At 41.8% G+C, this 12,110-nt stretch overlaps 2 protein-coding genes across 3 annotated transcripts in view; one reads left to right on the forward strand and one right to left on the reverse strand.

Annotated features, from left to right (window-relative positions):
* Positions 1-149: 149 nt before the first annotated feature.
* LOC142885345 (uncharacterized) lies at positions 150-8,574 on the reverse strand. Its single transcript, XM_076021719.1, has 3 exons — positions 7,921-8,574; positions 6,371-6,530; positions 150-5,682 (listed from the first exon to the last, which is right to left on the reverse strand). Exons 1-3 carry the CDS (start codon positions 8,572-8,574, stop codon positions 422-424), a joined length of 6,075 nt encoding a protein of 2,024 aa, XP_075877834.1. The 3' UTR covers positions 150-421.
* Positions 8,575-11,858: 3,284 nt separating this feature from the next.
* Positions 11,859-12,110, forward strand: part of tcea1 (transcription elongation factor A (SII), 1) — a 6,078-nt gene continuing 5,826 nt past the window's right edge. Inside the window, exon 1 of one of the 2 annotated variants that reach the window (XM_076021724.1) lies at positions 11,859-11,976. In XM_076021724.1, the coding sequence (XP_075877839.1) occupies positions 11,911-11,976 (66 nt within the window). In that variant the 5' untranslated portion in view covers positions 11,859-11,910. Of the gene's footprint in view, positions 12,067-12,110 lie in introns of both variants that reach the window. The other variant, XM_076021722.1, reaches the window with a different exon arrangement.

Genomic DNA, 12,110 nt, shown 5'->3' on the forward strand with positions numbered 1-12,110 from the left:
CTTTCAAATAATGCAAAACTCACATCTCTCACTGACTTACACTTCTTGACATGCTTTTTAATCTCTTTTATTCTAATAATTACTTTGTAGTCATTAGAAAAGAATTAACATGTTTAATAGAGCAACATACATTATGCAACAGGTAGAGTAAAAATATGTTTATTTATATGTTTAGGTTAAAATTAACAGCATTGGAGTTGATATGTGCACAGAAGTATGTTAAATCGTACAGTCAGAGGCACGAGATTCCTCAGTGGGTCTGTTAGTGTGTTGTAGAGCTGCAGTCAGAGGATTATTTCATCATGTCTGAGAAACAAAGCACTTCTTGAGCTGTATTCCCACAAAATAAACCTCAACAAAGAAAACAGCACATGTAAGATCACTGTTGAATACGTTCTGTAAAACTTAAGTTCCTTTTTTTCTAAAGTATGGGACAGTACTGACTACATCTCATATGTAGACGGTCCCATGAGTCTGGGGGCTGCAGTACTTGTGCCCTTCCACTAGATGTCCTTCTTGCTTGTAATGCAGCCGAGGATTCACCCTCTGGGTGCACCTTTCCATCTGGTATTTTAAACTCAACTGAGGTGAACGAAGACAGGCTGTCGTTTTTACTCGCCCAGGTTTTTGTGGTGTCAATCGTAGGCGACACCTTGAATCCTCTCTTTTTACCGCTGCTCATGCCTTTATCTGCACTTTTCAGGCTGGCGTCATCAAAAAAGGGGTCTGAGTCGCTTCCGTGTGGCATGTTGTAGTAGGTGCACTTGGGAGTCCGAGGTTTGGCCATCTCTTCGAGTTCGGACGAGGAGATGGCCACAAGAGGGTTGTTGTGCTGGGTTTGGTTGGGAGGCGGGGAACCCTCGCTGATGTTGTCCTGGCTGGTGTCTAGAGACGAGCTGTCAATGTTCCCGTACATTCCCAGGGCCTGGGGAGGAGATCTCCTGATGAGATGATTCTCCTTGAGGAGCCATCGGCCACGGTCGATCAATACCCCGTCGGATGATTCTTTCTTAGAGCCAGATGAAGTGCCCTGTCTGGCCCCTGTGCCCGGTCCAGCATCTGTCCTCAGGGAGCTGCCAGCACTGAAGTAAGACAGATCCTCCCTTGAGGCCTTGTTGTCTGAGTCAAAAGAGGAGAAACTATCTCCGTTAGCTTGCTCTGCTTTTACGCAACCATTGGGGACATGAGTTTTGCTTCTGAGACCTAGTGAAGGTTTCTCTGGTGAATCTTCTCCACTCTCTGTGAGAACGTCTAGAGAGTCCTGAGATTTATAGCCGCCACTCTCAGACGTTTCTGGACGGTAGTCAGACAAATCTGAGGTGACGGGGCTTGGCAGACGCTTCAGACCGTAAGAACTGTTCTTTCTCACTTTAGGTTTAGCAGACGGATCGGTTTTCACAGCTCGAACTTTGTCCGGCTCCAACCTCACATTCCCATGAGAGTCGTATGTGAAAATGAGGGATGAGGACTGCAGGGCAGAGTTCACAAAATCCAACAGCTCCTGAGATATTTCAACAGGATGTGGAAAGTCACTGCTGCTCCCCACACAGTGATCCCCTCCCTCGTCAATCTCAGTTTCATTCACAGAGTCTGCTCCGTTTCCTTTGTCATCCTCACACTGTCCCTCAGAAGAATATTTGCTTGGTGATTCTGTGGCATTTTCCACCCTGTTGGAATTTGCATTTGCCTGAAAATCCAGATTCAGGGATTTGAGATGTTGGCCAGCATCAGCCTGGTCTGCATCGTCTGAAGCACTTCTTTCTTCTTCCTCGCCTGCTGTGCCCTCTCCTTTGGCGTGTTCTGACCCCTCAGATGATGCAGTGCTATTGTTTGCCTCACTAACTTTGTGCTCCTCGTTCTTGCCTGAAGTCTCTACATTCACCTCTTCTTCTTCTGTTTTGCTACCTTTCCCTTCGCTGCTCCTGTCTTCCTCCTGCGCAAACTTGTCAAAATGTGGCAACTCGATTTCTTCAGGTTCAATTACACTTTCTTCTGGATCCTTGATCTCGAAACTCTCCGCACTTACTACCCCCTCTTCTTCCCTCTCTTCCTCCTCCTGTGTGCTCTCCTCCTCACGAGCCACTGCCTTTTCCCCATATTTTCCTTCTTCTGCTTCTTCATCTTTGTCATCCTCATCCTGCTCCTCGCTAACACTATCTACTCCGTCTTCCTCCATCTCCTCAATTACATCTTCCATCATCTCACCTTCATCTTCCTCCTCAGTTAGCTCTGTCACTTCCTTCACCTCATCACCACCTTCCTCTGATTCTTCATGTGATATATTCCCTTCCAACTTTTCTCCCTCGCCTTCTCCCTCTTCCTCAGTAGACTCATCTGCTTCCACGGTGACCCCTTCCCATTTTCTATCCTCAGTCCCCACTGCTTCCTCATTTTTGCCCTCATCTGCCTCTGCATCAGCCTCACCTTCCCCTTTTTCTTCCTCTGTGTCCCCTTCACCCTCTCTCTCATCAGTCTCTTCAATACTGCTGTGTTCTTTGTATTTATCATCTTCCTCATCTATCGATCCCTGCTCTGCCTCCACAACTACCCCTTTCTCTCCTATGTCCAGTCCTTCGCCATCTTCACTTTTCTCCTCTTCACTTCTTGTCTGCGTGCTCCATTTATCCTGCCCACTTTCAGTTTCTGGTCGAACCACATCTTTCTCCTTTTCTTCCCATTCAGTCTCCTCACTGTCATTTATTACATTTGTTTCTTCATCTTCATCGTTAATCACATTCTTTCTGTCTAAATCCACTCTCTCGTCCTCATCTTGATGTTCATTTATAGGTTTATCGATTTCTGTCTGTGAGACTTCTGTCACATAAGTAGCTGTTTCCTGAACTTTGCCCTGATGATTCTTTTCAGCTTCAGTCATGTCTTCATTTGGATGGGGAGGTGATGACAGTGATGATGCAGTTGAGTCATTTTCGCATTCATCAACAAATTTTTCCACATCTTCTATTTCTGATTCTGATTGGCTTCTTTCTGCTTCTACTAATGTGCTCTCATCTGCAGGGTAAAACATTTTTGCATGCTGTATTGTGCTAGATATCTCAGCTCTGAGGTCTTGGGGCATTTTCAGTTCCTCCATCAGCTCATCGATAACCAAATGCTGATCCTCGAACGCATCTCCACCTTCGGAGACAACATCCAGAGCAAACTCTGTTTCTGACACTCTGGGAGACAATGGCTCACTCTGAAGTCTTTCCCGCAGAGTCTGGAAGTCCATCCAGCGTTCTCTGAACTGAGAGGATGTCCTGCTTTGCAGCTCTGTCAAACTTGCCCTCTGCTCCTCCTCATCATCAATCACAGATATTTTCTGTAGCGATTCCATCATTATCTTGGCCTCAGACATGCTTTTTGGTTGGCTGCCACTTAGATTATCTCGCAAAGTCACCACTGATAAGAATGACAGAAATGCTCTGCATGAGGAGCCAAACACAGAGGCCACCTGCATTGAGAAATCTGGCATGCTCGTGGCTTTCTCAAGATTGGTTGACATGCTGGTGTCACTTGCCCTTTGGATGCACTGCACTGATGAACAGAGTTGCTTCATGACTGGTTTCATTCTTTCTTTCGACGATAAGTTTTGGGATGTTGACGCATCCTCAGATGGCCCAAAAGCGTGTACAGATTGGTGCAACCTTAGTCTGTTTTCCTGATGTGAGGGGTCATGCCGGACACTCGGCATTGAAACACAAAGGCCTCTCTCGTATTGATCACTGTGCTGCACAGCTGCTGGCCCTACATGGCAAAGAGGGACATACAGAGAAGAGGTGGATTTCTTCACGGCATCACCGGTCAGAGGAAATCTTCCATCTGGCTTTGCCCCATTCGTTTCATCCGATCCTGAGTCACCGCCTATCTGGAACACAACCTTTCCCCGCAATTCGGGCTCGTCCTCGGCATTTGGGCTGACTTTCTCCAGCCAGTTCTCAACATACTGGTGGACTTCAGAGGGCGAGGGATTGACAGAAGGCATTGAAAAACTCTCAGTTAATTCTGAATTATTTTTTGGTTGTAGAGTTTTGCTCTCAATCATGGACTTGGGTTTGCTTATTGTTCTTTTGCCCTGCAAAAGGGATTTCTTGGATTGTGATACGTCTTGCATGTTCTTCTTCATTTGGGGTCTCATGGTAGAAGCATTTACAGTGTGGCCATAATCTCTGGCAGCAACTTCATTTAAGGTTTGCTTCTGAAACTGTGTCTTTTTTACGGCAACTGATTTAGCTCCAGCTAATTTAGGCTCAACTTTACCCACTTTCTTAATTTGAGCCTTCTCAGCACCTTTAGTCTTTTGAACACTCTCTGCCGAGCTCAAAGTCTTTTTGCTGCTGCCAAGTTTGTCTGTTGATGAATTTTTGTTTTTTTCTGAAGGAGCCCTCTCATTTTGCTTTTGATCTGAGCTGCTAGTTGAAGGCGAACTCTTCTTATTCCTTGGTGTGGTCGTCCTCTTTTTCTTCTCACTTTTAGACACTACACCCTGTATTCGAGGGTCAGATGCAGTCCGGAGCTCTCTCTTAGTCACAGAGGGTAAATTGCTTCTAATCTCATGTACTGGGTTTCCAGGCTCTGAGGACAAGGATAACATATCTTCTTTTTGTCTTTGAAGCGTCTCACTGGGTGAAAAATCAATATCACAGTCACTGTTGGTGGAACGTGGGTCAGACAGGGGGGCCGCTTGGCTTTCTGCTGCTGGAACGGAGCCTTGAACTGGACTATCTGCGCTATATTCATCGTTTGCATAATAATTGTCATAGCAGTCTTCATTCTCATAGATATGCATCACAGTCTCAGTCACCTCCATCCCGTTACTCTCTATTGGAAGGTCCTCAGCTGCTCCAGATGACTTCTCTGAAGACAAAGAGGAAGTTTTGTTTCCTCCTGCTGATGCTGTTTTCCGGGGTTTGGGAATTGGCCTGTTGCTGCTGCTGCTGCTGTGTTTGAGCATGCAGTATCCCTCAGTCATCTCACCATCTGCCATTGTCGCCATGTAAGAGTAGTGTCCCACAGTGCTCTCATGAACTCCTAATTCTGTCACTGTTTTCACACTCTCAACCGACGCCTTCTTATTGACATGCCGAGGGCCCGGTGTGGGAGTGCGTTTGAATTCAGTTTTATGTTTTCCCACTGTGGTGGAAGAGTAACCCTCGTGAGCGTGCGCGTTGTTAAATCCAACAACCTTTGCAGCCCCAGCGGTGCAATTGTCCTCTTTCATTTCATCCTGACTTAAGCTGGGAGAGTCTTTGGCAAAGTGGTTGTTTAAGTCAGGGGAGCTGTTGCCTGACTGGGAAATGGAGGCTTGAGCTGTCGGCCTCCTGCTAAGGCTGGCGCGGCTAACGGTGGTGGTCCAGTGGAGCATCTCCTCCTCTTTTATCGTGAGGTGAACTTTCATCTCCACAGTCATACTGCCGTCCTGATTCACGCGGAAAGACTTTTCAATGTCGTCTTCGTGGGGGACGATGAGCGCGCGGTGGTCATTGACAAGAAGCATCTCTGTTCCAAACGTCTCCACGGACGGGTGACGATGCTTGGCCGCAGCTTCATAGGGAGGCTGATGGTGATGCAGCTGGCTGTTCACGCTTCCGTTTTTAGACTTGTTGATTTGGTCGACAATGTATCTCTCGGATGACAAGGAAAAGTTTCTTGAGCCTCTTCCACTGGACAGCGATTTGTTGTTTTCTTCAGTTTTGAAAGATGAAAAGTTTTGACAAAAGAGAGGGAGGAAAAGAGAAAATTTGAAAAAAAAAGAATGATACTTAACAAAAACAGAGCAAAGCAGTCACATATAAGATTACCGTGGCATTTTTGCTTCAACACCTACTTCCAAGACCAAGGTTTAATGAAACCATTTAGAAATGCCACGTGGGTAGTATATTTTGATTAAAACCAACCAGGAAGAGATTTTCTGCTTAAGAGGCAGCCTAGCAGAGTTACAATTTTTAATCAGTCCAAACGAAAAAGTTTAACAGCCCTCTCTGCTTATCCAAGAGCATAGAAAAAAATTGAATGAGATTCTTACAGGTTTGTCAGCTAATTCATGCAAGTGGGAATAATGTGAACATTTTGGACCCACTAAAATATTTTAAATAATTATGTTTGCACAATAATACGTTTGTCAGGAAAAGAGAGGTTTTATTACGCACCTTTAAAAAGTTCTTTATTTATTTGTTAGTTAGTTTGGTATTTAAGAAATTGCTTTCCTCAGTTTTTGAATTTTCAATTCCACCCTTGACTACATTCCCAGATAGTCCTTGGGGGAATTGTTCAAAAGCATTAATGCAAAAATATGTGTCTATATGTCTATATATATATGTATATTTTATTACCCTTAAAATTCATGTACAAAACAGAGAAACTGAACACTTACTGGTTTTGGCCTGCAGCATTGTTGGTTCCAAAGCTTCCATGTACGCTGCTTGCGTCATCAGGCCTGATCTGTGAAAATTGTAATTCCCCAACCTGAAGGGCTCATTACCTGCTGCCACAACAATCCCAGAGCAAAGGATGAGAGCAGCAAGACCATCAACCTGGAAAAGGAACAGAAATACTCTTCAGTGGTGACCACATTCAATTGTCTGTCGACATTATCTGTGCACTCCCTTTTCTGTTTTTCCAGACTGGATAAAACATTGGTAAAAATATATTGCATCTTCTAGGAAAAAGTTTTGTTTTCGATCAAAAGAACCACAACCCTGTTAACAAACAGAACATCAGACAAAAAAGAGATTTTACACTAATTCACCTGGGAAGAGATTTTGACTTTACATCGCACTTCTTGGAACAAAGACATTACCGCTATGTCATATGTCTAGGGTAATGTCTAAGGTAAAAATTTTTAAAAAAAAAACTCCCACAACATATTCATTTGTGAATTCAAAATACAAATTGAAACAATAAATATACATCTACATACGCCTGCATTGTTTTTATATAGGAATTTGTTGTTTTATTCTTTAGATTTGTAAATTAATTATAACCCATTTGAAAATACAAATTGAGTCAAACATTGCAACAGCGTGTTGTTTCATCTTATAAAAGAAAATTAGAAGCTCCTCGGGGAGTAAGAGCTTTACCTCTGTTGTGTTAAGCAGTCTCAAGTATTTTTAACACCAACAAAAATAATATGCATTTAAAATATTTGAACATTAGGCGATTCCTCACATTAAAAATTCCTCACATTGTGACAACCACAAAATACAGTTTTGTTTTTATGGAGCAGAAATAAAGGAGATTTCTATGAATTTCTTGAAACAAGAACAACAGTGAACTGGGGAAGGTTGATGATGTTGGCATGAAGAACCACTTTGAGTGAGTGCACATTTGTCTGCTGGATATAGGGTTTCTTCAAGAGCACATCCAATTAGTGTAACCCAGATGCATCTTTTCTTAATACAGCTTGAAATAGAAAGTACTCAGGACAAGAGGTCATTTGCACTGCATGGTGTGAGTTAAAAAGTCTTGTTTTAAAGTCAAGGCCCACTATGTTGGTACAAAATTATCTATTGGCATGAGATTGAATAGATGGTGCATATCTACTGTATATTTTGTTCACACTTGCTATCAATCATTTATCAACAATAAACATTTGTATTTACAAAACAAAACAAGTTTTTTGCCTTTGAGTAAAAAGACACACAGGAGACAAGTAAAGCTATAAATGTGCATGTAAATAATGTGAAAGAAGAAAATGTTGTGAGTGTCCTACCTAATTGATTGTTGAGTGTTTTTGTTTTTGTTGCTTATGGTCAAACTACACAATAATGTTTCAACTTCACATGGTTAAGTCCCAGTTTGGGTCTTCCAAAATACAAGGTTTTGATGGATATCACTTTCTTCTCATATTTTTCCCTTTTCTCCAAACTTTCAACATTGTAGTAGCAGGAAAAAAAAGCTTGATTGTGTGTGCCAAATACTCACCCTCCTGCCATCAGTTGAGAAGAGTTTTAACACCGGAAACTGCAGGATCTGGGACAGGTAATCCAGCAAGGCGTCAAAAGTAGGCGCTGTCCTTCTCTGCAGCACAATGGTGCGTTTGATTGCAGGATCCCTGTTACTGACCACCTCAAATTTCTTTGGTGTCTTCACTGCTACTTTCTCAGTGACCCTCACAGGCCTGACTGGCGCTTCAATTTGTTTGCCAAGCTGCAAACGAAGTCGTCGCCCTGCGCTGTAGGGCCTTGTGGTGTTCCAAGGTACCTGGCGTCGGTTCACTTCATTCAGGTTTAACGGCTTGACGCGTTTTTGATCGGAGCACACGTACAAACCCCCATCGTGTAAGTCCTCTAAAGCTCTAACGAGGTGGGTCCCACGAGGTGTGGTGATGGTCCTTACACCAAATGGCAGAGGCACTTTCTTGGAGAGAGCGTCCAGCAGAGCGTCAAATGTCTTGAAGGTGCGGGCATTGATGACCAGGCGGTGCCCGCTGAAGGTGTAATCACCACTTTTGTAGAAGCATACTCTTTTGGAAGCTGAGAGATCCGTGGCAGGATGGATGGGTCGGGACGGTAAGGTTTGGCTGCTTCCAGAGAATACATCCTGACCAAGGGGCTCCTGGACAGATGTGCTGCTCATTTTGGGTGGAGGTGCTAAAATATAAGCAGAGAGGGACAGAAAGAGGGTTAAATGTTTGCTCTTCCAGCCCTTCCAGGTCATATACTGTCAAAAGTCTATGACTGAGCCAAACACATAGCAATACATTAACAGAGGAGACCTAATACGTTATAGATGCAAGACCAAAGTGTTTTCTTTATTTTTCATTTTGCCCTTGCTGTAACTGACTTTTTTCATTATCGCTAAAAAATCAACATATACCAGCACTTTAAATAACTCTGTAAACAATGCACTGTGCCTATATGACTGCACAGTAGGCTGTATCTCAACGATGACATTTTATTGCAATAACATTTTACATTTTACTTACTATATATATATGTATATATATATATATATATATATATATATATATATATATATATATATATATATATATATGTGTGTGTGTGTGTTTTTAATGTAATGAAAACATATACTGTATATGTATACATATCCTTTATTGTGCTATCTCTATACACACAGACATAGCACAAAGGATGTGAATGTGAGAGTATCTATCTATCTATCTATCTATCTATCTATCTATAATACTGTTCATTTTGTTTGTATTTCTACATGAACAAGTTTTATTTGCATGGACCAGACCGGTCTATGTATACTATGTATACTTTTTTCTACTTTCTGCTACTGCTTGCTTCCGTCTACACTGCAAATTTCTCAACTGTGACACAATGTGGGCTCATCTTCTCTTATCGTATCTATCTAGGTATCTACCTAACTAACTATAAGATCAATCAAATATCGTTTGTATAGCAAGGCTGACAGAATATATAGAGCGTTGTGAAGTTTTACCACTCTGTGACACAAAATGTTATAATAACGCACTAAAAAGAATTTTTGTTAAAATGAAATATTTTTTAAATACTGCAGACATAGCACTCCGCTAGTGACATAGTGTGACTCACACAATGCTGACACAAAACATGACACAAGGCACTGATCACAAACATGTGTATAAACTATGACAAGGTGAGCATGAATATTTAAATTTAATGAAAATGTAATGAAAAAGACTTACCTTAGCGTCCTCACATTTCGCTCAAACCATGACGGCTAAAACCACAGAACGTGGTATTTAGCAGCAGCTCAGTCAAAGGCTCTCAGGAAGGTCCATAAACTACTTTCAGACATTCAACATCATTGTCAATTTGCCTAATTGTTTCTTACAATCAGAAAAAAAAATAACAAACCATTTAAAGCAAGGTAGAAAATAAAAATGATGCCAAAGGAACTGCTCCAAAAGAAGGACCGGGACCATTAACACTGCAATGCTGAAGCACCACATAAGTCTCTGCTTCTTTAAGCGTTACCTATCCACCATCCATTTGCACAAAAAGAAAACATTAGGTTTCCATCAAAAGGTTAATGTATCATCCTATTTAAAAATAAATAAATAAAAAAAGCCATTCAGTGGATTCTCCAGTCTAGATGATATTTGTAAACCTTTGCCGGTCCGGTCTCACAGGTGGCTGGGACTATTTTTGATGTGCAAGCAGCCCTTGTAATCAGATTTGAGAGGCCTAATAGGGATTAGGTTAAAGATTGTGCGCCCTTGCTGACGACAGGCGGCAGAATAAGGTCTTCAGGGAGCACTTTTTCTTCACATGCAGCCAGCTGATATTTGCTGTCATGGTTTAAAAACACTCAAGGTGTCTCATTCTCAGTATTTTTTTCTTGAAAATGATTTTATACATGCATATAAAAGAAAAAGAACCAAGGTTTGAGGTATATTGATAGCTTTAACGCCTTCACCCTATGACAGCTGGGATAGGCTCCAGCAGACCCCCGCAACCCTGGGTCCAGGAAGAAGTGGTTATTGAAAATAGATGGATGTATGGATGATAGATTTAACTTAGATGACATGTTGATAAGCTTTCTCCGTGCTGCAGCTCTGAACTAAAAAAGTAAAAGCATCCGGGGAAGAGAGTTGTGCCTTTATTCCAAAGCTGGCAGACAGTGGGCCATTTACAACTGAGTCGACGTTGCTAATACCCGATGCTGGCACATGCAGTGTCATGAAGGAGGGAGAAGGGCTGCTGAGGGGATTTAAATACCGTTAAGGTCAGAGTCCAATCTGAGGGGAAAAGTGACATTGCCTTGTGTGATCTTAGCACAGATAAAGCCAGATCTTCTTACTTTAAGCACAGTGCCATGCTATTAATTAAAATTAATAGAACAGACAGAACATTAATGTTGTCCTGTATTTTTGAGGATGGGGTTAATGCAGTAACTACACAATATGTCTGATTTGTAGTTTTATTCTGGTCACATCAGTTCAGCTAATCAGTACCTCATGGATGCAATGAAAGATCAACTGTGTGCCACCAGTGTTCCTAAATACTTAAGGACAACCATCACGGGACTGATCTACTCAACAGAACAAGGCAGAACAGTCTAAAAAATGTCAGATGATGAAAACTGTATTGAATGTGTAGAAGCTTGTAACTGTAAAAGTAAGATCTCCTTGAGCAACTTGACTTTCCAAGTGGTCTTGGGTGATTTAAAAAAAAGTGCTAATGAGGTTAAAAATATTCAGCAACAGTTGTAGTTTGCCAAACAGCTTTATAGGATTAAGCAGGACAAGCCTTTCAGGTCTACCCTGGCAAATGAACTTAAACGTGTTTATTGGAACATTTACTGTCAGAAGGATAGCAATGTTTTGATTACATTTGCTGTCACCCAGATACATCTTTTCAGGGGATTCCGGGCAGCGCCAAGCCAAGCTCTAAACACTCTATTTGGTCCATATGACAGCAGCACATCCCGGGACTAAGAGAGGAAAGGTGATCCACCTGCATTCCAGATCACTCTTTCATTCAAAAAAGTGACCAATAATGAGTAGAAAATGGGGGCCTCTGAGTTCGGAGGAACTTCAAATACAACATACAGTATTAAACAATAATTGTACTGAATTAAACTTTTCTATCAATGATAGTGCTACTCCCTCCTTTTTAGAAATGTCTTACAAGCAAAAGTAAAAATGGCCATCGTTATGACAATCTGATCAAGACACAAAACCTGTTGTCATTTTAGTGTGACAGCTTTTCCAAATTATTGCACTGTGCCTTTCATCTGATTTTTCTAATCTCCATTTGGAATGCAAAATGCACAAAGAATAAAGCTTTTAATTGCTGCTTAAAGGCATACATTCCATGGAACACTGACAACAGAATTACTTATGAAAATGCAGGCAAGAAGATGTAGGTTTGTAGGCTGTTAGTGATACACAGAAGAAAGCCAGGGACAAAGAAGAGCACTTCAGAAGTACACTGGATACGTTGATAATTGATTGAAATGGATGTTGCTGAAGGACTGAAAGAAGACTGGACTGAAGAGTTGACTTCAGAAAAAATGCTGAGGGTAGATAATGTAATCCCTTGGATGCACGCTGCTGTTAAACCTGATAAGAGAAGAAGGAGGAAGAGGAGGAAGAGAGAAAGAGTAAATCAGGTCCTGATTACTCAAACCTGAAGTAGTGTCAATGGACATTATAT

This window comes from Nelusetta ayraudi, unplaced genomic scaffold, assembly GCF_046127955.1.
Source record: "Nelusetta ayraudi isolate G7.1 ecotype Tasmania unplaced genomic scaffold, CSIRO-AGI_Nayr_v1 ptg000011l, whole genome shotgun sequence".
Classification (NCBI taxonomy): Eukaryota; Metazoa; Chordata; class Actinopteri; order Tetraodontiformes; family Monacanthidae; genus Nelusetta; species Nelusetta ayraudi.